This window comes from Aquila chrysaetos, chromosome 7 (genome assembly GCF_900496995.4).
Source record: "Aquila chrysaetos chrysaetos chromosome 7, bAquChr1.4, whole genome shotgun sequence".
In the NCBI taxonomy this organism is placed as follows: Eukaryota; Metazoa; Chordata; class Aves; order Accipitriformes; family Accipitridae; genus Aquila; species Aquila chrysaetos.
In genome coordinates, this window is record NC_044010.1 from 6,669,765 (window position 1) to 6,695,335 (window position 25,571).

At 45.5% G+C, this 25,571-nt stretch overlaps 1 protein-coding gene across 2 annotated transcripts; it reads right to left on the reverse strand.

Annotated features, from left to right (window-relative positions):
- Positions 1–39: 39 nt before the first annotated feature.
- On the reverse strand, positions 40–22,833 carry LOC115343643 (phospholipase A2-like). Of its 2 annotated transcripts, XM_030019855.1 has the most exons (5): positions 22,824–22,833; positions 12,462–17,589; positions 9,189–9,354; positions 3,451–3,557; positions 40–275 (listed from the first exon to the last, which is right to left on the reverse strand). In XM_030019855.1, exons 2-5 carry the CDS (start codon positions 12,502–12,504, stop codon positions 112–114), a joined length of 480 nt encoding a protein of 159 aa, XP_029875715.1. In that variant the 5' UTR covers positions 12,505–17,589; positions 22,824–22,833; the 3' UTR covers positions 40–111. The 2 variants fall into 2 exon arrangements, with proteins under 2 accessions (XP_029875715.1, XP_029875714.1); XM_030019854.1 differs by lacking the exon at positions 22,824–22,833 and having other exon boundaries at positions 12,462–20,922.
- Between the last annotated feature and the right edge of the window lie 2,738 nt (positions 22,834–25,571).

Below are 25,571 nucleotides of genomic sequence, written 5' to 3' on the forward strand. Positions count from 1 at the left end.
ACCCTAGCCTGATAGAAATTCTCTCACATCATTGTTAGCTCTGGTAAAAGAGGTCAAATTTTATTCCAGCACATTCAGATTCAAAGGGTTAGAAGAAAGGTCCTAAAAAGACTACTCTGCCCCCCCATATCTGAAATGGCATGTGGGATGAGTCTGTCCACATAAGAAGTCTGGCCAGAGGATGAAGTGTGGGTTGTACGGCGCTGCTCCCCAGCACTTGGCTGCTTCTTGGTCACACAGGCACACCATTTTTTCACACCGGTCTGTCAGGTTATCTGCAAAAGAAAATGTGAACAGAGGATGAGAGGTTCTGTATCAGTTGAAGGCAAGAAAGTTTTAAGAGGAACAATTCCCTAATAAAGCAATACTTAGGGAACAGAGGCTGTGGGAGCAGGAAGAGAGAAGGACCAACATGTCGTGTTGTGTGTGGACCTGACCCTCCCCTGTCCTGTCTCTGTCAACAGGTCTGACCTTAACTGTGACCAAGAGCATCAGAAAGTAGCAGCTAAATGTAAATTGGCAATGCTTATAAAAATCTGCCCAGGACAAAGCGTTCCCTGCTTCTAGAACTGTGTGAACAATGGGATTTTAGTTCAGCGGCCGAAGCTGAAAAAGAAAATTATTTTAGCTTAGCCTGAGCTAAAAATATTCCGTTTTCCCTCAGTCAGTCAACTTCCCTTTTAACTCCTCCCTGTGCACATCAGACCAATTTCAAAAGAAAAAAATGCTGCTTTGAAAGGAAGAGTCTCCCAGAGGAACATTCAGAAACCCGAGGGTATAGAAGCACCCACCGGGCATCCTTCACTCATGCTCCATGAGTTGCTCTTACATCTCTCTGATCACTGCAGAGGAGCCAAGGAACTCCACAGCAGGGTGAGGTACCCGATTTTTGTGAGTCAGCAGCTAACGAAGCTGATCAAAATTATATGTGTGGAGCTATTTATAATGCCATTATATGACTACATGACTAGGTAAGGACCATAAGGACCATCAGAGCAACTAGCTCAGGTGGCTATATTGCAAATGGCTGATTTTGGGTTAATGAACCCCATCCCACCTATAGGTGGCTTAAATGCAGCCATTGGGCTAATGTTATTTCAAAGCACAGTGCCTTGTTTATTTGAGGCTGCTACTATAGATTACCTAACACCCGCCAAACCCCGCACTAGGCAAAGTTTAAAGTGTGACTTCATGCCAGTGCACATGGGCTTTGCTCCAAAACCAACTGCAAAGAGTACAGGAATCTTTCCAGATTTCACTGGACTCTGCTGGATCAACCCTGTACCTGATAAATAAGAAGACCCCATATTTCTTAAGCTCTTCTGAAAAGAATCACGTTTACTGATAAAAAGTGTTTCAAGGGTCCCATGGATGAGGACTCAGCACTAAGTCCATTTTTTTCTTAGCTACCAGTCCTGCTCGATTTTCTCCTTGCCCTCTGCTCCTTGAGTTCTTCCTGTGCCGTGCCAAACACCGTCAGTCTAAAGTGAGTACAAGAGTCTGGCTTGGCAGTCGTTTCTGTTAGAGCAGAATGATTTTTTTGACCAGCCCCCCCAACTTACATCCTTTTCTATATTCCAGATATTTATTGAATGGAATTCGCCTACATGTGATGGCATCTCTGGACTGAAAAATATGGTTTTGCCAATTTTTTTCATTCCACGAACAAAACTGCCTAACAGTAGCAAAAGGAGGAAAAGTCCCAGGTAAAATGAGTTTCTGTTTAATTTACCTGAAAATATCTGTGTTTATGACACAGTGCCAGGCAACAGGCATTTACTTGCTCTTGCATAGAAAGGACAGTGCAAGCAGTTCTGCTTCTAATGTTTCTGGACATCACTACCCCAGGCCCAGCAAGCATGCCTGGAAATTTAATTCTTCATCCCTTTTGTTTGCATGGGATCAGACAACATACCTTCACACCTCAGTAAAACCTGCTGTGCTGTAGCCTGGGGTGGGAAATTTGCCTTCAGAACACATTTCTATTGTTCCTCCCCATGGGGGATGTCAGGGGAAGTGAAGCCTGCTGAGGGCTTGTGGAGAACAGTTGATGGATGCTTCTCAGGCAGTGCCTGGACATCAGTTAAGGAATGAATGGCATTTGTTTAACTCATGCTTGTTAGCCAGGTTGGAGCAACAGCTGCCCAGTGCAGTCTTATGGGACATAATTTGCACATGTCTTGTGGACTCGATGATATGCCTCACATCTGCAACTAGGATTGTTCCTTCACAGCAAAAAGAAACAGGTTTTGGTTTTTTTTACAGATAACAATAGCTAGCAGATAATATCAGTCAGCTATGGAAGTATGGGTAAGCGGGAGGGAGAGCAGTTACACATTAAAGCAATACATTCCTTAGCCGGCACTTTGTATTTAATAGGTTGTTCTGGCACTTGGAAAAGAGCAACTGCAGATGTGCTGTGACCCATCCCATATCTGCTGGCAGATTTTCAGCTGCTAGAGAGGCTGAGGATTGCACCAGTAGAATATGGTCTTCTGATAAGGTGGAAACAGTCTTTTAATGTTCAGGCAAGTAGCTTTGATGGTACAGGGACAAGTTTTACTCTCACATGTTTCTTTTCAAACTTTAGAAGTGTTCTACAATGGATTTTACCATCAGGGACTTTTTGGAGACTTAGAAATAGAAGTGACAAATTCTGAGACTCAAGTCATCTGGTGTATGTCAAAACAAACTGGTGTGAGCCACTGACGGGCTGTGATTGTGCAATTTGAGACCTTCTTGACTGGGTACCAGCTGTAGAGCTGAGCACAGCCCACACTCACTGTACGCCTGCGGCATTCGAGAGCATTTGACTCCGCGAGATTCAAAATCCCTGCTGGAGCCCTAGGGCTTTAGGCTGGAGTCCCACACGAGGCAAAGATGCAGGCTGGCACCCTATTTAACCTGTCTTACAGACATGTGTAATAGCATGGCTCTTCTCTAGCAGTACATAACGGTAAGTAAAACAGTGAACGGTCCCACTGGACGGAGGGCCAAAACTGCCGCGGGAAGACCACCCCCGCAGAAGTGGTGACAGGCAGACCATCGCACGGCTTTGGGAAGGCATCGGTAAGGAGCAGGTGTGCTTAATGCAGGTGGACAGAGAGCCTCCGGAGAGGCATCTGCATCCGTGCCAAACTGAGACGGCTTGTTGGCTCCGTGGCCCCCGCTCCCACTCCTCAGCCTGGGGAGGACTCCGGTTACCCAGGACAGCTGGTGCTGGGGCTCCAGCCTTTCTCCCAGCTCCAGCTGGGGACTCTTGGCAAGCCCAGTGATCCAGGCAAGGGACGGGAAGAGAGCTCAGAGGAGAACAGACGTTGCCCAAAGCGGCTTTAAAACCATCTCAGCATACACAGACCTACCTCTGAGGCCCACAAAGCCCTCAGGTCAGCCTATGCTCCTGCAGACGAGGGAGCGAAACAAACCCAACGTGAGCGAGCATTTCCTTACCGCACCGCACGGCGTTCTGCTCACATGCCCACCGGTACTGCTGTGCCTTGGGGCTGCAGCCTTCCTTCTCTGCCTTGTCATAGCAGCAGTCGTGCCTGTGGCAGCACCTGGGAGACAATAAAAGGTAGAGTTTGGGCTCAAGCATCCTTCATGTTTTGCTCAGGGGTGTTTGCTCGTACTCCAGGAGCGCTCCACTCACGCATCACTTAGGACAGCAATGTTTGCCCCAGCCTGTCAGTAAATCGTCTGTTGATGAACCAAGCATCCTGGCATCTCTTTGAAAATTCACATGGCTCAGGAGCTCATTAAAGCTATATTTTGTCCCATAACCACCATGCTTCTTCCTCTGAGCTTTCGCTCTCAGAAAGGCAGATGTGGTCAACACGTGATAATCCCACTCACTGAAACGGAGCTGAAGCGTTACTACGAGGTGCGTGACCGTGGGTCACCGGCTTAGGCTTAGACCCATCTCACAATTTGGAGTCGGGATGTTTTTCGCCTTCCTCAGCATCACCGAGCAGCTCCATCACTTCAGTTCACCTGGACCTGCCACGTGCTCTTTGGCCCATCCAGTTTCTGAGAGCTGGCTACAAACTCATCAGCCTCAATGGCAGGATTCATATCAGTTAACTTCAGGTCCCTAAATGTAAACATCTCCATCTAAGGCATTGATCTATGCTGCCTTTATGCATGTCTGGGACACAGTTCGTATTATCGTGCTGAGGAGATCTAACATAGGTGAAAAACATTGCATTTGAAAGTGCAATTGTTTCTCATTGACCATAGAGGGGGCTGAGGGTGACTAGCTCAGCTGACGATATCTGTCCTACACACTAGTCAGTGAGATGATTCCCACTGTAAATTACTTCAGAATTTATAGAAAACTTGACCCCACTTGAATTTTATTCTGGTAGTTCAGTGACTCAAAATACACTGAGAAAAAATTCAGCACTTAGAGAGGTTCTCTGCCAGATAACAAAGGTTGGTTGAGCAAGGATGGGAGGTCAGAGGCTGGAGCCAGAGAGGAGTGAGCTCCTGCATTTCCAGAAGCTGTCCCTGCAAGATCACTGGGACTCTACACTACAGAGAAACCACTCTACTAATTGGGAAGCATCAAGGCAGGCTGGTCTTTGGTGTAAAGGAAGAGCAGACAGCTTTTAGAGAAGCTCTGGAGTCCTAGATGTGAATGTCTTCAAGACATGGATGAGCTGCCAAAAGGCAGCATGTCTGTGCTGGCTGCCCAAATCCAGTTGAAGACCTTCAAGGCCTGAGGTCAGTGTACCTGAAAAGCCAATAAAAGTCTGCAAAACGCTCTAGGATCCAACATTATATCCCTCTGGAAAAGTGGAAAAAACCTGCAAGAAGGATAAAGGTCCCTTGTGCAGGAAGTGGGGCTTCTCCAGAGACCCGTTGGGAGCTGCCGGTACCTTACCCGGGAGCTCAGGACCATCACAAACTTCATCACCCTCTGCTGTAGGAGGATTTTGCCCTTTTAGGAATTGGTTTACCAATATGAGGGCTGGTGTGCTGTGTGAGGTGATAAAGCCCGGGAAAAAACCCAACAATTTTTGAAGTGCAAAGAAGATCCACCACTGACGCAAAGTCTAATAAAATGACTGGAACTAGCTCAGGCGAATCATGTGAAAGAGACAACAGAATCAGACCAGTCAGATCAAATTCAAGTAACCCCTGTGATTACACACAGGCTGAATTTAGTCCGGTGTGCTTTCCCTGCTGACTGAGCTCCCAATTTAGTAGTTAAAGTAGCAATTTCATCCCACAGATGAGTCTGCAAACTAAATGACTCTTTTTTTCAGCTTGCGAAGATGGAACCTGTGTAATGATTACGACCAGACTGCTCACTGCATTGTGAAAACTAGAAATGGAAGTTAGCAGTAGCAGACTAGTATGTCCCTCCATGCCAGCTCCTCAAAGGACTTCAGAATGGGACTAAGCCCTGTGGGATATACGTATCTAGAAGTTTTCCCATGAGGAGTTACAGCTATTGCTGTAATTGAGAAGACCTTATTCAGCTCATGGAACCGGTTCTGTTGGACATGACGGCACTAACAGGCTGAGGGGCAGATCTTTACTGATCCAGTAACACCTCACTCCTGGGCTTGTCCTGAAGACTTGAGAAGTGAAAGGCCAAAGGAGAGAAGAATTCGCAGCCTTGTGGAAAGTGTGTAAGTCTCAGCTTTCTCCAATGTATGAGTCCCTATGGAATGTGCCATATGATATGACTGGGATGGACTATGCACTGAGCTCCAACTGGGGCACGTGTCATCTGGAGGAGTTGCTGGAGCTGAGGGCATCCTGGCTAACGTACCTTAAGCTGCGGCACAGCCTCATCTGTCCTCAGGGAGGTAGATGGCAGAGCAGTCCCATCATGGGTGTCTCTATATGGGGGACAGAGCACAAGAGGCCACAGTGGAGAGCCACGAATCAGGCTGAGCTGAGGCAGGGTGCCAGCTGTAGAAATCACAGCGTTTATGAGGTCTGAAGAGTGAATCAGCAGTCAAATCGGTAAAGTTGTTGTCAGTGATGGAGGAGCGTGGGGAGGAGGAACAACGCAAAGGCAGACAGGCAAACGGAGGAGTTAGAAGCCTGTGGGCCAAAGGAATGAAATTGCTCTTCATGGAGAGCCAGAGGGAACGAGCAGAAAAAGAGGTAGGAGAAGAAGTGAGAACAGATCTTGGAGGGGGCAAAAGAGGGTCTGTGAATCAGGCATGGACAAGCAAATGAGCGCTAGAGAGGTGTGCTAGCTAGCTGTGAGAACTCGCTGCTCCTTAGCTGCCTTGGTGAAATCAGGGGGATTGCATAAATTCCGCAGGATTTGGGGCATAAGTCTGCTTCCCCTTACACCGGTTCCTCCTGATGATACCCATAACTGCAGCAGGGTGACATGTAGCTTACACCAACAAAAAGCAAGAAGAATTTGCCTCATATGTTACAAACATCTCTTTCAGATGCTCTGAAAGAACTGCCAGGGAATGAAGAGTGAGGAAACCTATCGTTGTCCTTTGCCACCTTCGATGGTCCGGTTCTGTCTGAAAACGCCCTTTCCTGCACCTGGGTCAGAGCGTGGCGTTAAGCTTTTAATAACGTGCTAACACTTGGTTAGACCAACGCAAACAGAGTCAGCCAACACTATGGCAGAGCACTGGTCAACAGGTATGGAAAACAAATACAACTGCACCATATAGTTAGTAAGCAACCTATTCATCACCTCTGGGCTACCAAACGGCCGTAATGGCTACAGACAGCTCCGGCTGGCCCTCAGGGATCAGCTGGCCAGACCCCTGCCGCTAAGCAAATGCCATTAAGGTAAGAATTTGTCACGTTGTATTTGTCACGTTAACAGCGCAACCACCACTGTGTGTCCTTTTGTCTTGCTTTAACACAGCAACTGAGGGGAAATCTTACTCTTCCCTATGGGTTTGCCAGAATTTAGATGAGCCATATATGCCACCCTGCCTTTCATGGCATTTGGGGTTTTCAGGGAAGTGCTGAGCACCTTCAGGTCCTCCTTTACAAAATGGGTTCTGCAGCAAGCCAAGGGAACAGAAAGGGGAAGGAAAAACAAATCTATTGACTTTCTTCGGAAGAGATGCTATTATGTCTTGAAGTGATGGGCCTGTGAGAGTGGAACAAAAGGGAAAAGGTAATTACTGACAACTCCACATCAAAGTCGGTGTGTGAAATAAACCTTATAAAAGGATTACCCACTCAAAGGCTTTTTTTCTTTTCCCATAAAAGAGAGGTGCTTAGAAGCAGGCTAGCCCTGTCTAGACAGATTGACTGAATTACTCACAAGAAAATTACTCTTTTTGTAGGGGTCTCAGTAACAAACCTTGAAGTGTCAAGGGGGTGAGTCATTTCAAACAGTGTATGTCACTCAAAGACAGTAGTTTTGCCACTCTTCTTCTTTCTTTTTTAGAATGGCAAATATGGAAAATAATGTGGTCACTTTCACAGGCATGGGGTACTCAACCAAACTGATTTTTGCACTCCTTCTCAGTAACAGATATCAGAAGATTCCTTTTGGAAACATAAAATGGAAAATTTTAGGGCTAAATCTAAATACATTTCTGGGTTTTTTGGGTTTTTTGGGGTTTTTTTTGCAGCCAAGCATTGCAGCTAAGGGATAATAATGAATGCACTTAAAGGATCAAGCTTCCTTTTTACAAACTATCTGGTATTTTGAGCCATTTCCAGTTGCAGAGCCTCATTTTCTGCCATTAAGATAAAATCCATATCTCATGGAAATCAAACGGCAGCAGAAACACCAGCTGACAAACACGTGGCCGTATTTTACTCTATCTGTTTCTCAGGAGTGCTGACCACTTGCATTTCCCAGAGTCACCTAAACTTGGGGGTCACCCAAAGTCTATGGAAAACAGCTTTTAGGTGACTCCACTCAGCCCTTTGGTAAAAGGAGTACTCCAAATTAGTGAAGTCATGTTTTACTTTAAAGACCTGATTATGAGAGTTGGTAAAGGGCTAACAAAAATAATAAACACCTTTACAGACACTGCTGTAAGTGATGATAAGCAGGTCAAGAGATATTACTGAAAATTAAAAGAAATCTTTACACTTGAAAGCTATGACACTTTGTAGGCAGTTACTCATTATTTCTAAGTCCTGTATTGACTATTTCATAGATTAAATGTTTCATAGGTATAAACCAGGGATGTGAAGAGACAGCTTTGGGAATGAAACGTCTCGCTGCATTAACGAAGACATCTCCACTAGTTTTAGGGGACGCTTCCTCTTTTATGCCCACAGAGGAGTTGGCCTTTAACCTTGGCATATTTCTTTTCTTCCTTTTTTGCCTTTTTCTGTCCTGCCAATTCAGCAAGAGTTTGGTTTTGTAGCAATGCGAAATGTCTCCAATGGCTGGATATTCTGGAAAGCTCAGTTTCCTTCCCAGTGATCTGCACGCTGCCTTCACTCCCCCTAAAAGCAGTGCTTGCTTATCGGTAGCACCTGGCCTGTTGACTGTAGATAAACAGATAGACTTGTGTGCTCTGTCTTTGAGGTTTAAAACCAGACAAGTCTGCAAATAAAAGGCTCAGAGCACACAAGAGTCCACCATGCTCAAGATTTACATGTACGCTAATTGCAAATTACAAGAAAGAAACCTTTGATTGCAACACCTCCTAAACTAATTGGTTTTAGCCTCGGGACTAACAAGCACAGCATCTTCACCACTAACAAAGAAGAGGGGAAATAACACCATACGCTCCCCTGTTGTTGTTCTTCCTTGATTCACTGTGAACTAACGGGCAATCGAGGCAACAGGTTTGATTACTCCTCGCAATGACCTCGATTTCTTCCAGAGGATAAACAGTGATATTCCCATTGCTGCCATTTTCAGGACCTGGGTGCAATAACTCTCCAAACACCTTGGTCACTCCCCTTTTTTCAGGCAGGGCTTGCTCACTATGAATAAACATGCAGCTACTTCATGAAATCATATCCTGGTTCCTCCTTTGCCCTCCACCCCATGGAGTACCAGGTCTCAAGAGCTCTGCTGCCATCTAGAAGGTGATTAAACCCTCATTCAAACCCCAAGTGACATGTGAGTCCTCACTCACAATTCCCCAGTGCTGTTCATATACACTAAGTTCCCTCTCCACGAGGCAGTAACGAGTCCATGGAGTCACAGGAGTACGAACAGAGAAGAGCGGGGAGATCTGCACCGCTTCTGGACACATAGTTGAGCTTCTTCTTACCAGTCTGTTTTATCTTTAGGCCAGCCTTGTCCTCCCAGTCCACAGTAGCATCCATAGCCAATATATGCCAAAGGAGACCGTCCCGTGCCACACGATATAGCTCCTGCCAATTCGATGATTCCTCGGGTGTGCAGTGAATGGGATTTTCCCAGAGCACCTTTCCAAACTGCAAAGACAGGACATGGCTACACACGAGGATTAAACACGCCTGACACCAATTTTCTTGAAGCCCTTACCTGAGGGCTGGGGTAACCAGGAGGAGGATGCAGAAATACCCAAGCAGGCTATTTCTGCAGAGGGAGCTCAATTCAAGCAAGACTTACTAGCTCTGGTGCACTAGCTTGTGATTGCAGCTATATTGCACGGGCGAGCAGGGTGCCCAGTTTTGCACATCACGGAGCCCAAGCTGTTAAGCTTTGCAGGGCCTGTGCCAGCACCACGCAGAACCAGCTGGGCTTCACTGCACCCCAGAGCTCCCAAACCTGGGAACACTTACTGGCTATGCTGTGGTCCCAAGTGGGACGTGAAGCAGCAGAGGACAAGCACATAACCAGACCTAACCTGGGCTCTACGGAAAAAAATGAGGTTTCTATGTTGCCCAAGATGTCCTATATTATCCAAGTTTCCCCTACTATTCAGGAGATTTTAACCCATTCTCCAGATGAAAAAAGCTGACAATATTATTAGTTTGTGTAGAGGGATAGCTACAAGTGCCTGAGCCTCTAAGGCATACTTTGTCAAGGATACAGTGCCTACATTAGCCAAGATGTATGTATATCGGCTCTCTTTTGAGCGTTTGGAAGTGCTGGCAACACTTATATCTGCTTCTGTTATTACATTCCATTTAAGTCGTAACATCAGGTTGGCTGCATTCATTTGGAAAAAAAAAAAAGGAGCTCTGTGTCGGCTGAAGCGTGCGGATGGCCACCCAAACCGGTCTGGAGTTTTTTGAGTTACAAATCTTTTAAACAGTGTTGTGATTTCACATGTTAATTTGCAACTCCCTTAGAAACCACAGACTCTACCTTGCAGTAACTGTTACGGAAACTGAGACTACCCTGCCCCTAATACTCAAACCACTGTGATGCTCAGCTGCAGGCATCGATGCTTATCTTGTTAACGATCACGACACATAGGAGTATTTCTTGCTTGGGTTTACTGTGAAGGACCAAGTGCACTTTGCTCTGCTCTACCGTGCCCGGCAAAGCTACTCACCAGTAGCATCAAACCCCTCAGACCAACTGCCTAACCCATCCGCTCATCCCACCCGTGCGCAGCCGCTCCGAAAAGAAAAGCCTGCCGAAAAGGGGGGCAGAAATATGTGGCACGCTTGGATTGAGAGGGAGGTGACGCCTGGGAGCTGGGAACCCACCACCGACGTCGCTTTGCCACTTGCCCCCGGCTATTGCAGCGTGCTTGACCTCTTCAAAGTGCGGTGCGAACACGGACTAATTAATCCCCTAAACCACCCGAGGACTCAATACTATTATTAAAACAGTTGATTTCCTTTTAAAACCTAGCCTCTAATCCCCTTGCTTGGGCCTCTCCCTGCATCTCCTGGGCTGGCTCGCCCTCCTAGCCTGAATCCAAACCCCGGCGAGGACAAGGAGGGTCTCTCCCGAGGAAGGACAAGGCAGACCTTTGCTCCCTCCCCGCAGCCCGAGCCCCCAGCAGGAACGAGCGCTGCCCTCCACCATTTTTGCCCCAGCGATCGGCGCCTCGGACTGTGCCGGCTCGGAGTTTCACGCAGCCTCTTTATGCTTCCCGGGGCATTCCTCGGGGATTAAATGCACATTCCTGAAAAAGTAACCGCGCTGCTCACCTAAACACTACTTGAGTGTTCGGGTTTTGTGCTAAAAACACATTAGACGGGTGTTATTTGAAACTAAAGAGACGACCTATTTCCCTTGTCTAAACAGCGGGGCTCCGGAGTTAGAAGGGGGCTCAGCTCTCAGGCACCCCAGGGGAAATCACAAGCAGTGAGCTGCTCTGGATTTGGGGTTAAAAATCATGCTTTTTCAACCTGTTGCTGTTTGCAGACCCTGAAAATGTTCCAATGGAGACAAAAACTTCTTTGTAGGCATTCAGGCCTCCTGACGAGCAGCTCGCATTTTTTTTAGCTTTCACTGACCTCTTAAACCAGGACTGCTGGACTTGGTCTGTTGGCTTCTGGCTGAAAACAGCCGAGGCTGGTGTAAGGTAACTGCACCTCACCTAGAAGAAGAAAGGCCATTCTTCTTTTGGGGATATCTCTGAGGATCAAGGAACTGTAATTACAGTGCAGAGCTGCTCATCAAAGTGGAGAGAAAGCCCCAAAGGGAATTAAGTCCAAAAGACTCAATTAGTGCGCTTAGGGCTGCGTGCTCTGCAAGAGCTTGAAATAACGCGGGCATCCAGGCAGCCTCTGATGTTCCTGTTTCATTCTTTGAAAGCTAGCTGGGTTTTGAGCCCGACGGCGGGTCGCCGCAGCTGAGAGGTCAGCCCCAGCAAGTACGTTTCAATATTCAGGTGCACAGCTAATAACTTGACCAAGAACTGAAATTGCTTTTTCTACGCTGGGCAGCCAAGCCAATGCAGCTGGGAAAGCCTTGAAAAAGTCTGAGTCTCCGCAGCAGCCTGCATTTAGCCACATCTCCCATTAGGAGCATGTCCAATCATTAGTTATACTACTAACGGGGCACCTTAGCAGAGAACATACCTGCAGGGAGGTGAGCGGAGCTGGATCTGACAACTTACATTTTCTATTTCCTGCTTAAACGGGCAGCCTTTGCTGTAGATTAAGGCAAGGTTTGGGGTTTTATTTCAAAACTGTACTGCAGGTATAACCTCAGACCTGCCAGTTTAGTGTCGTGTTGCCTCTGTGTGTAGGGGCTTTATGTTAGCAGACATTTATGGCTTTTTTTAACAGGCTTTTTAAAAATTATTTTACATTCAGATGAATTGAAAACTGCTTACAAAACCAGGGTATTTCTATGAAGAAACACAGACGCCAACAACTTCGTAGCAAAAACCTATTAAAAAAGAAAACGACCCGCGTTTATAGAGCCCCAGCTATGTAAACCACTGGGGAAGCAAAGCGGGCAGGCAGCTCGCACGCACAGCCCCTCGCTATAAAGTCAAAAAGAGTCGAGCGGCGCTTTTTTTCTTCTCACTTGGCCAAACCACCCCGAGGTGCCCGCCGTGAAGCGCGCAAAGCTGACGGCGAGGGGAGAGCCTGTCCCGGGACGGGGGGAGAGGCACGGGGAGGGAGAGGGACCGAGAGGTGGTACTCACCTGCCTGAAGCAGCATCAGCATCAGCAGCAGGCGGGAGCCCATGGGCAGATCGCTCCCGTGTTCCTGTACGCCGGGGTTCAGCCGCCGGGATGGCCGGCAGCACCTCGCCGCGCTGCCAAGCGTAGCCGAGGTGTGGGTGTGCTTAACAATCCTCCCGGGCCGCTGCTCCAGGGTTTATATATATATGGCTCGGCGCCCGTCTGAAGCGAAACACCCTCTTCTGCGATGCCTCTGAGCCCCAGCCCGGGTCCAGTCCGTCCCCGCGGCGGGCTCCTCGCTGCATGGGGAGAGGGCGAGGGCTGGCTCTGTTTGCCTAGCATCGCCTTTGGGAGGGAGGGGCTGCTGGAAGGGCATTAGGCTGGCGGTCCCCAGGACAGCCTGAGACACCCAGGCACTAAGCCGGGCTCCTTCTTTAAGCTGTTTGCTTACAGACCCTGGTTAACCTCTGAGTAGCTGCGGAAAAGGGAAGCCCGCAACCGGGCTTTGTGTGGCTTGGGCTCGCTGCTGTGGCGTCCCCCTGGCAAGGATTTTCTCTTTTTATAGATCACTCTTTCCCGGGTAAAATTTTTTTTTTTTTAAATTATTTTATTTTAAGAGTGATTATTTTTCATGTTTAAAAAAGAAGAGACAAAACTATAAAAGTCCAACAGAAAGAATACTGTTAGGTGCAAGTATCTAATTATAAACCGACAAACACAGCTAATTCCACGCCACTCCCAAGGGAAAAAACACCCTCTCAGCCTGTTGCTGCACCCGAGACCAACTGATTTCTTGAAGACTCGTCAGTATGTGGGTCCCAGCCACGGCAACAGACCAGCAGCTGGGGACAGTCCCCCAGGACCAGCTGTGCTCCGGTGGCACCGGGCAGCCGGATCGGCAAGGTGACCTCCCCGTCGCACAGCCTCCGCTCGTGCGGGGCAGCGGGCAACGTGAGCGGGAGAGACGGCCATGGTTGTTTTGCCTTTGGGGTTGAAACAGCTTCACCCAGCCCTCTGGGGTTTTAAATCTCCTGCCTTGCTTGGTACAGCAGCCATCCGCCGTGTTGGGGTCTAAGCATCTGCCCCTTCCCCAGTGTGGGCATGATGGGCAGGGCTGGCTGCTCTGCTGGGAGAGGGAGAGGAGGGGATGAAGGCTGCTTGCCCCTTCCCCTGCACAGCCCGGGCCTTTCTCAGCAGCACCCCTTGCCCGAGTTCCCCATGGTAAAGCTGTGCCTCCCTTCTTAATGGTGTGGTTTTAAATATTTGCTTGCTAAATATTGGTACTCGAATCAAAGGTCAGCAGCAAGTCATTTCCATGGGTGCCTTCTGCTGAGACCAGCCCTGCTCCAGCAGCTGGCACTCTTCACCGAGCAAGTTTTCAAGATGCAGTACATATTGGGTGCCTTTGATACAGAGCAAACGAGACGGCAGATTTGGGTAAATCTTATGATTTAAGGTGGGGTGAACACACTACTCACACGGCTGCTCCGTGCCCCGGCTCCTCCACAACGTCGGAGGGGCCCAGGAGGAGCCGCGCAGCTTACACCTCGTCCCTCGGAAACTCCCTTCGGTAATTACACATTTACTCAAGTTATAAAGCCAAATCCTATGTATGTGAGCTGCTGCTGGCTAATATTTAACGTTAAGAATATAAGTTTGAGGAAGGAGGATGCTGGAGGGCGGGTGTGCTGTATTCAAGGGCTCCGTGGATGCAGGTTGTCAAAACGGGAAATGCAAAGAAGACGGCAGGCTTTGAAACACCGTGTGGGGTCTGGCTGAAGGAGATGCCCTGTCAGAGCAAGCTCCATCCCTGACAGATATCCTTAAGTGGGGACCAAGGGGGAGGTGTGAGGAACCTCTGCAGATGCTTTACGGGATTCCCAGGGTCCCTGAGCCTGGGGAACTGCCTTTGAGCATCCAAAGTGTCTAGTCTATAACTTGGATTTATCACAGTCATTTGGGTTTGAAAACCTGCATTTAATGTTTTTATTTCAAAGCCTTCCTGAACTACAAACCTGATCAAAAAAGGCATTACAAATTTTTGGGCTACAGTTTAATTCTATTCTTCCCTTTCTTATAGCCCCCCAAATAATAGAGGAGTTTTTTGTCCTCCATTGAGCAATAAATACAAAATAAAGAAATACAGACCCTTTTGACAGCCAAATGTATCTGCAATGTTTGAAGAAGACTTCTGCAGGATATTAAGGAAGGATGCCCAAATTCAACCTTAAAATGGAAAGCAGAATTAATGTATTGTTTCCTTACGACTGTTTCACACTGCTGACTGGTTGAGTTTGTTATTTATCTGTGCAATTACTGATTACTGTTGCCTAAGTTAATCAGCATATTTATTAAACAGTATTAAGTGCTAATCATATTACTATGTTACGGCAAGTGCACTGGGATCATGAGGGCATTTTCATTACTGTTTAGGGAAATAAAATGAATTCCCTGCTCTCACTCCTTCACGTGAATTTTGCATGTTAACTGCTTGAGCTCCGCTTCTCACTAGTAGCAAGAGGCAGCACACGAGGGTATTGATATCTTCTCAGCAAACCGAGCTATACAGACTACTGGCTCTCCAAAACTGCATAGGGAATAAACTTACTTTGAGCCTCAGGTCACTTGCACGGGGCAATCAAGCCGCACTGTTGGAGGGCTATTTCTTCAGATGAAGTAGCTCTGTTGCAGACAGAGTTCCCTCGGTTTGCACCACCAGAGCAGCTGCCCCTCAGGGATGATACTACCTCATGCTCTTGGGCTTCTTGTTATTGAAAGACGCTATTAGGGAAAAGCCTTCAGCTGAAGGGGAGAAGAATTTATATGATCTACACAGTTCTTAATGACATTTACTCAATAAGGTTCAAGCTGTCAGATGCTGTTGGAGAAGCTGGGCTGTCCTTCATCCCATAGAGGCTGTTCTTCCTCAAGAGCCTCATTCTCTCATCACTGGAAATGTCAAGGTTTTTCTGACTTTAACAGCCTTATTATCCCAAGCGTTGGTGACACTACCTATTATGCTTTTCAGAAGTATCCACCTCCTAGGCTGGTCCGCCTGTAACTCCGCTTTTGCTGCAGAGCAAGCAGTCCTGCTGCTGCCGACGAGAGGCTCGCTCGGGAATGGAGAGGCTCTTGTGCCCTCCAGAAACGGTCGGGCTTTGGTGGACATCACATAACCTAGTGCACCTGTCAGGGCAATGGGGCCATGATTCCAAAAAGGTTTTCAAGACTGCAATGTCCCTTGGCCGCAGGTAGCCAGGACATCAGAAACGCAGCACGCCCTGGCAAGGCGGAGCGTGCTGCCATCACCACCTGGGGGTATTGCCACCAGTACAAACCAGGGAGAAGAGCATCTCCTTGGAGCCGCCTTGAGCACCGCCCGTAGCGATGCAAAGGGATGGGTGAAAACAGGCATATGTTATCAGCTGAGCACCCTCAGACAGTTGGCTTTCATTTTAGAGCCCTGGTGACATTTCCCACTTAAAAGAGAGGATATATTACCAGAATTGAAGTACACCTAAAACAAGAACAGGCTGGATAAAGGTCTCTTATTTAAATACTGACACCACCTCAGGCTGCTTAGTTTATGAGATTCACCAAGAGGTTGGGCTGCTTCATCCGATCGGAGGCCCAGGACACACACACACACGGAGATGGATGTACACTCTGATATCCAAGACATGTTCCTGAAATGCCTCTGAGTTCCCCGAAAAGGAATGGCTAACATAAATAAATGTCTGTGTCCATTTAACAGGAACCCCTGTCAGAGACAAAGCTGGAAGACCCATGATACCAGTTCATACCAATGGCACCAAGGTTCACGATAGTCAGCCAGACTCCCAAGCCCATTAAAATACTTGTTTTGATGTGTCAGTGTTTTGAAGTCTGTTGTTTAAATTCATGGGCAGTCCTCAACAGAGCAAAATTACATTTTTCTTTTCTGGTTGTAAAGATAATGTAAAGGGAGGTGTTCATAGCTCCTCTTGGGAGATAGAGGAAGGGATGGCCTGGGTGGGGAAGGCGTAATACAGATCAGGAGCACATAAAATTCTTATTCCACCTTTGCAAGTACATTTCAACCCTGACAACTCTAGACCACGATCCTCACTCAGCTCTGCCGGTATACTCCAGTGGTGCCTACCTATGGAGTTCGCTGTGCACTGTCATCTCCTCCAAATGCTGTCTGCTTTTTTAGCTTCTCATTTCCCCATTGTTCAGGCTTCATTTTCATTTTTTTCAATTGCTAAAAGTTTTCCTGCTTCTGCACTTGCCCTGTCACACCTCTCCCCTCTCACCTTTTGTCCCAACCCACCACTTTCACCTACAACATCATAAATAGCTTGAAGACTCATGCTGGTACTGTCTCAAGCCTCAGGTACCAACAGAGACAGAAAAAGTGCTTTTTTATTGAAGGCCTCCATTCATAACAACAGTCAGTCCTGTTTAGATTGTGGAGCACTTGAGAGCTCTGAACCTCCCACTTTTAAGAGGACGGGCAATTAGAGACTTCCTGAAGAAAAGAGGATATATGTTATACTACCTCTGCTCCATTACCTAGATTGCTTTATTAGGATGCATCCAGTGTACAGACTAGTGTCTTTTATGTTTGATATCTGAGTATATAAAGACAACAATGGGTTAAATTTGAGGTGGTGTTGCTACTCCTACAGGAAATGTGAAATCAAGCATTCCCTGAAGGTACTACTAGGATGATTCATGATCTGCTTTCCTGTAGCCCTTCTGAAGGCTGGCCCTGAGCTCAAGGTTACTGCTGTAGGTTTGTTAGGAGAGGCACTGGAGAACAAGGGTTTAGCTGCTCTCTTCTTGACATCAACCAGTGCTGCATATGGCAAGTTTTTAAGCATTCCTGGAATCCCTCTGCTGTTCGTCAGACCAGGGTTTTGTTAACCCCCCCCAGAGACATATGATTAAGCTTATATTGATAAAAGTACCCTATTGGGAAACTTTTTACTACTTCCCCAATCATAATCATCTGAATTATCAAGCCCAGGTTCAAATATTGTAACTTACACAGTTAGTAGCCTTCCACAGGCCCTTCAAAACCTCTCTCTTTCCATACATGTATACACACCTGCACCAACGCTTATATTTGCTACCACCACCTTGTTTTTGTTTCATGACTCAGCACCTCTTCACTGCTGTGGAAATTGTTGTCTTCTGCGTTTCATACTTGGTATATTAAAAGGTTTGGAAAAAAAAGAAAAGGAAAAAACATCAGGACAGTGAAAAGAGCTCCACCTTTCAGGAGGAAGAGAGGAGACAGCTCTGCAATTTGTTCTGCTGGGAAGGCAATGCTCTGAGCTGGTCACTGTGGTCACCTAGTTGGTTTGTGTTTCTTTCCAGTCTGACCAGCCCCTGGCTGAGGGCATGTTGTGTGTATTACATCTCATCTTCAGGCTTTGTGCTTGTAGTGGGTAAATTACCACATTTGCGGGTCCCAGCACCAGTCCTTTTCTCCCTTACGTGACAAGGATTTATCTGATCAAAGCCTGTACCTTTGCACCCAAGGACAGGTTAGGTGAGGGCTGGATGCTGCTGTGCTTTGAATGCTGAATAGCTTAGTGCCTCCTGCGACCAACAGCCCTCAAAAGCCATAGCAAGGAATTGCCAACATGGGAAGCTCACGGCCCCATAGATACCCTATCTCCTCAGTTCCCAGTAAAATTGTCTCTTTTCTGTTGAACAAATAATCCTGACAAGGCATTTTGGTTATGATTTCCTGTAGCCTTTTGCTTACACATATAGGAAAATTTCAACTTTTACCTGGCTCTCCTGCCTGTTTCTCATACCAGCCCTGGTATTTACAGTAAACTTAAGACCACACAGAAGGACATAGATAGTGTAATTATAATTTTGAGTGCTAATTTGTCGTTAGAATGTTGTCGGTTGTAATGTGGTGGAATGAGATAGCAGGCTGTGCCTGCTGAAATGCCTTATCACTTCGTGGATGCCAATCACTGCTTGGGAGTTCAGGAGTTCACCCAGTTCCCAGCACACCAAGAAACTGCCTACAATAAGAATGCTTGTATAGTTAGTGGGAAAAAGATCTGCAGTGATGAAGAAGTAGGTAAATACACGTAGGGTGTTTGGCCTTCTAGGCTGGGCAGCAAAGAGTAGGTCAACTCCATAAACCCTAGTTAAAATGGCTGCATTCAACTTCAGTGCACTTTCCCACAGTTAAGCCACCCATCCTTCCCACTTTGCTCCATTGTACATTTGGAAGTTGTGTATTTTCATTGTCTTTGCATCTTGTCCCCATGCACATATCCCACTGGACATCAAGTCCCTGATCTCTATCACAGTCATATTTGCATAATAAGCAGCATCCATCTTTGCCTGAAGACATTCTTCTCATTCCAAACAGCTCTGATATGTGTGGCAATCAGCTCCTGAACTCTCCGACATAAGATCTAGTGAAGGTGTCAGTACCTTCATAAGTGATGCTATATTGGACACTCAATCCATAGTGATATTTTGGGACATGCGAGAAGAAGATGAGGCTTCTCTTTTCTCCAGTCAGCAGAACAAGTGTGAACACTGGTAAAGCTCATGTCACTTCTTTGCCTACTCACAGTTTCCTCCTGGCTTCTGCCTGGAAATTAGCTCACAGGTTGCTTGATTTATATTTACTCCCACTTCTGTTGGACTGAGGACATAGATTTGTTTGGTTCTCAAACTCTCCTGTTGGGCAGGCAGCATATTACAATATGACAAGAGCTCCAGACACGTGGGCTTTTTGAGGTGACTTTTCCAGACTTGTGTCATAGACCCTGGTGATGAGAAGGTCTGCCATGTATGTATGATGTTGCGCTTACTCCTCAAACATTTTAGTTTTGCTTTGTTGGCTCCTATGAGACACAAGAACCATTCAACCAGTTGTCCTCACAGTCATACGAATTTTCATGGTAGATGACATTGTAATGTAACAGCTACTGTGCTGTGAGGGTTCATATATTCCCTAAATCAGGTCCCCAGGGGCATTCTCAACCCCTGTCCTGTTACTAGTATTCTTAACATGATAAGGGAGCACTCTATCCAAATTGTTGATATTTATTTTTGGCACAAAATTGTAAGAATATCATGGCTTTTCCCCAAATCAGATAATTTTTCTTTCGTTGCACGCATCCGGCAGTCAACTCTTTGGGGTGTTTCGTTCAAATTGTTTGGGCCTAGGCAAACATGCATCTTGGCTGAGTTTCCTAGGACTATCAGGCTGGTTACTTGGCTCTATGTACTTCAGGACAAGGATTCTGTCTATTTGCTTAATTTCTTCCATTACTTTAGCAATGCAGATTATTGGGTTTTTTTCTTCAGTAAGTACTCCATAAAGCTCCGCCAGCCTGAGTGACACAAGCAGTCTACTTCTTGGAGTAACTTATCCAGAAGATGTCACTTACTTTCTTTCAAAAACATTAAATTTCTTTGCAGCTTTGCTACAGAAAAGCCAAAATTGCACACATGCTCTTCTAGTAGCACTTGTTTTGTTTGTAGATCTACTGAGGGCATCATTTGCCACTTGTTTAGCAAGTTTAACTGTAAATAAATACGTCCATCAACCAAAACATACTTCTCAGTAATCTCTACATTTCCTGATATTTTAACCTTTATACTTTTCCTTGGTATTGCAGTTTGGCTTTCCCTGGCAGAGTGATAGGCCACAGTCTAGTTTAAATTTGGCTTAGCAAATTTGCTATCATCTCTTGCACAGCGCTAAGCATGTCTTCACACATTCAACCACTGCCAAATTGCATGTTTGGTGCCTTGTTTCCTGTTTATACAGGGAACATTTTTTCTGAGACTACTACCAAATTAATTTTTGCTTATCTGCACTATGCTAATGCCAGATGTGACCAAAATCTTGTTTTCTGAGTCATTGCTTACTTTCTTTAAAAAAAGGTTTTCTTTAATTTTCTTCTCTGCATACCTTTTCTGGCTACAATTACTGTACTTGGCTAGTAAAAGAACATTTCTGAATTTGTACTTCTTACTACCTACATGTGGGACTGGGGAGAGGGTGTCAAGTCTGAGTTTTTGCCCATAGCTGTAGTTCCGTACTTGTGCATTTATTTTTCCTTGTATATTCAGGGCTCCCTTGTGCTATTTGCTCAGGTGTCTCTGTAGCATCATACAGAGCTTTAACTGGAAGTCTGATATTAACAGGCTAATGGCAGGGTGCTTTGTGAAAAAGTACGGATTGGAAATGTTTGACTGGCTGACACTTTCCCTTCACCAGTATTTTCATAAGTCTTCACAGGATAAAGCCTTAGACAAGTTGAATTTGTCAACCTCCATGCACTATTGCAATCTACAAAGCAATGTAATCCTAGAGATTAAATGTGTTGGTGCAGTGATCTCTGGGGAGACATTTTTCTTACTTAGAATCATGTACTAAGATTTTCTTTGCCTCAAAAACAAAAAAAACCCCCCTCAAAACGAAACAAAACACGTAAGCTGAAAACCACAACATGGTTTCAAAACAAATTCCCTATACCACTGCCTGTAGGTAAGCAACAAAGTCCCAAAGTTTCTCCTTATTTTTCTGTAAGACTCAGGGCAAGATTTGAAACAAAATTAACATCTAACACTAAAATCTTACATTTTTATTTAAAGCCCTTAAATGTGTGATCCAGTCATACAAGAGTTGAACTCGCAGCATTTCCTTGTAACTTTTGAATGAGAGCTACTACATCAACTTCATATATCCACAGAGCACATAAAGTGCCTACCACCATCGCACTGAGACACTAGAAATTCTCTTTAAATTTAATTATTTCTCATCGGACCCAGCTCCTCTCTCTCTGGGCTTAACTGCTCATGATTTTAATGTTCTCTTCTTGTTTGTTAAATTTTGTCACTATGAGAAGATTTGTGCAGCGTTCAATAACGTGAGCTGGAAAGAGTTCAAAGAACTCGTCTGAGAGAAGCCAGTTGTTGGTTAGAAAGAACTTTGCTTAAAAAATAAAGACACAGAGAACAAAGGCGAGCTCAAGCATGAAGCACCTCTGGTAAGACACAATGAATTCAGATAAGGCAGAATCTATTGTTAGAAGAACAGTATGATGAGAAACAAATATTTCCTATTTGAAAGATAATTAATTCTGGCTTAGAAATCAGTACGAAGGAAGAAATCTTGCTTAACTAACCTCATTCAGAGGCAACTTTCAAAGAAGTTTTTAGGGAAGCAGCTGACAAGTACTTCTGTGTGAACAAACTCAAGAAGAATAGCATCTCGGAACAGATATTAATGTATCAGTAACATGAAGCTGTCTTCTTTCCTGCAAGGCCAGAAGGAATATCAGCTTTATTATTTGCAGTTCAGACTTATTTTCCAAATCTTGCTTTTGTCAAGTTCTCTGTCATCTCTAATTTCTGATGCTTTCCTTTGATCACTTTCATTTCAGCCTGACTCAACATAACAAACATCAAAAAGAAGTCTCACTGCATATCAAACATCTGCCCTTATTCTCCTATTTATGACAATTTTTTAATGTCACTCCATACGAACTAATTCATCAATGTCTAAAAGACAGCAATTCTGGGCTACAAGTAGCACGTGCGGTCTCATTTCACCCCTACATGAAATGCCGTAAGTGGGACAGGAATCTAATGTGAGATGTATCGTGAACTGTGAATCAGGGCTTCTTTATTACACCAAGTGACAGACTTCCTTAAAATGCTGCACCAAGTTTCAAAACAGTTATATATACGTGACTGTGAATTTTACAGACCAGATCTGCATGGCATCACTCAAGTGCATGCAGGATTTCAAGCCTAGTCTTTTGTTTGTCCTAAACCCAGCAGGAGCAAGTCCCAATGCATTTCATTCATCCTTTGCAAAGCCACCTAAAGAAGTCCCAGTACATAATACCCCTCATTCATTGTATAACAGTGACACCAATGATTTAAAAAAAAAAAAAAAAAAGGGGTGAAATGACCATGAACTGTAATCTAGACAAAGGACCACTCTGTTCAGTAAACACTCAGATGGCGATGCTTCCTTCAGTGGAGGCACTAGCAGAGTCCCCATCCTCTATGAGGCCTCTTTACAGCAAACTTGTAAGAATGAGTATTTCAGCAACTCTGGCTTGAACTGGCCAATAGATTCTAAAGTTATAAAGGGGAAGGAAGGACAATAATCATAAATACATAGACATCATAGTTTCCTCAGGCTTGTCTCACTGAGAAACTAGATTAAACAAGCCCCAAACTAAATACACCTCAAACAAATACAATAAATGAAAATATTAGGGAAATCTATGGAAGTGACTTTTTAGAACACATCTTGAGCCAATGTCTCAGGTAAAATAAGTAATTGGATCTTCACCAAATTTCACAATGCTCATTTGAGGGTCCATGTTCAACTACCTTTTTTGGTATTTGTATTTCATTAATAATTCTGTCACAGAATAAGCCAAGAAAGTCCCTCAGAAATGGTGTCTCTTGGTAACACTCAGTAGATGAGCCCTTAGGCAGGTGAAATTTTTTCCTGAAGGTGGCTTGAATGAGGAATACAAGTGTAGGGCTGAAGGGACAAATAATCATCTAGCTCAGGATCAAGCATGCCTAGACCAAGATTTTTTTTTTCCTGTCCATCAGCTTAGTTCTCCTATACTACAAACTAAGCTGGTTACCTCTTGTCCTATCACCAGTGGATGTGGAGTACTACTAGCTATTGTCTGTATCAACTTCTTTTATAAAAAACATTACTTGCCCCACCCAAAGAATCCTTCCTTCTACATAATGGCTCCATTGCTCCCTATCTTCTAGGTTATGGTTTCTAAGCATTCTAGAGGTGCTGTTCACTCCTCTCAGGATATGCCCAACTATCTACGACTTCAACACAACGTCAGCTAAGGCTGAACGTGGTCAAGTGAAGAACAGTAATTATTTCCTGCATCTTTTATGCATATCCCAAGTTACTACATCCCAGAATAGGAAACCTACAGAAAACGTTACCTTTGTCTGAAATTCATCTTCCTGAATCTTCATTGTTGGTGACTTTGTCCCACTTATTTCTCACTGCTTCAAATAACCCTCAGGATTTTCTGTTGGGTCACAGAGCTTGAAATCAGTGACATCTTTGTTGAAAATCTTCCTTTTCAGTAAGAAGACAAAGGTGACTCCCGTAATTTCTAGAAACTCTAGCAGTTAATCTAAAAATTACTAGCAATAAAGGAAAACCCCTAAGCTGAATATATGATACAGCCTCTGACAAACAGGGAAAAAATTCCCCGCAAACTGTCTTTACCTATAGACCAGAATACTTGCAATGTGTATGCTGGCACCACGTGGGTTTTCTTTACTGCTCCATCAGTTGATCCCTGTTTCCTTGCCAGCTTGTTGAACACGAACAATGCCCAAATATCAAGAAGCTATCAGCTCCCTACTGGCATCTCCTGGGGTGAAGATGACCCAGGGTAGGGAGTGTAATGGAAGCAGACAGCTGGCAGGAACAAGAGCTCCTTTAGCCCAGACCATACTATGTAAATCTTTTACTGCAAACTAAGGTCTTATTTCTCATTCTGTAAATACTGGATGCAGAGAATTTAAAACATAAGCCGAGCATCTGGCAGAGCAGAGCCAACAGCATCCAGGCCACGTTAAAAAGGCTGCCAGTGCTTTAAAGGCATTCATGGCTATAGCTGCATGCCCTAACAAATGTTCGCGTGCCTTGCATTTCCAGTTAGCTGGCTTTAGGCTTCCAGACGCACCCAACTGGGTGTGTAACAGGGATGCGAACAGACTTAAGGTCCTCTGAGTATGGCCCAGTGTGCCTCTGAAGTGAGTAGCTAGCTTATTTATTGTGGTAAAAGAGGCTACGAAAAAGAGAGAGAATGGAGGAGGGAGAATCAGTACAGGAGCTGGGAGAAGGAAGCAAGGAGACACAGAGGGGGAAGAACAAGTCTATCGCCTGGATGACGACACTCCTGCCGCTGACAAAGGTGGCTGGAGATAAAACACACCTGTCTGCTTTAGAACAGGTTTGGCTTCCTCTCCCCATAACGCTACACACCTCCCTGTGCTCCCCAGAGAGGACAGCCCTGGCTGCTACATCACCGAGTATCGCCCACGCTGTCCCTCGCACAGTTGGCACAGTTATCCGAGTGCTGTTTCTGGGCAGGTCCGCAGTGGCTCGAGCAGAATGGTGAAGCTGCTCCAGAACCTGCCACCCACTCTCAGGGACTGCTCATTTCCCACGGCAGCCCTCCTGCCTCACCTCCCAGTTCAGCACTCTGTAGGCAGGGGCGACTCCTCCAGCAGCATCCCGTTACTGACGCCATTCGGAATGTCCTCATCATTTGTGGACTGTTAATCACTTTCCAGAACTCGAAGACCTTTAGTGAACCCAAGCAGTTCTAGCACTGGGCAGACGCTATGGTTTTATACCACTGCTGCTATTGTGTGGAAGTAAACATCAAAATGCAAATCAAAACTAGCTAGTTAAATATGTCACTTGAGTGCAAGACAAAAAGGATTTGTTTGCAAAATAAACTACTGCAGCAGCCCCAGAAAGCACTTGGAAAGCAGAGCTTATTTCTGGTGAAGACAAACCCCACCCTTCTCAACCAAAGCAATTTAATGAGGGTTGGAGAAATTACTTGAGTAAAGTCACTGGGATCACAACCACCCACACAAGCAGTTTGTTTAAACTAGAGAATGAGAAGTGGTAAGGGAGCACAGTCCAGTGCAAGGCTGAGACCTAGGAAGGATTTGGAGAGGCTGTGGAACCAGTTCTCCCACATCTGCTATCAGTATCACTGGTAGGCAGGAAGGCTCTGGCAGAGCTGAGGCATCACAGAAAATTAGCACTGCCACTCCAGCACACTCCTGGTCTCATCCAGCCAGCACTCCAAAACACACATCAGTTTGGTGATTAACTGGTGGATTCAATCAACAATTAAATCAACATCAGTGTGAACATCTCAGATGGTCAGCTTTGATGCCCTTCACATGTGTTTGTCACAGGCAAATTCTCTGATAATGAGGGTTTCTCAGTGAATTTACGTAGAAACCATTTAATGTAAAAAGGTATTGCAATGATCACTTAGCCAACAGTGTCAGCTACCAGACTCAGAAGAGAAATCTCCCGAAGAATCAAATTAGCTAAAG

What these genes read in the sequence shown, in the direction of transcription:
- LOC115343643 (XM_030019855.1), bottom strand. Translation starts at nt 12,504, where the DNA reads ATGGGCTCCCGCCTGCTGCTGATGCTGATGCTGCTTCAGGCAG. An exon ending in GCTGATGCTGCTTCAGGCAG is followed by an intron (nt 9,355 to 12,461) that starts GTGAGTACCACC and finishes CTGTCTTTGCAG; the next exon opens with TTTGGAAAGGTGCTCTGGGA. An exon ending in GCAGAACGCCGTGCGGTGCG is followed by an intron (nt 276 to 3,450) that starts GTAAGGAAATGC and finishes TTTCTTTTGCAG; the next exon opens with ATAACCTGACAGACCGGTGT.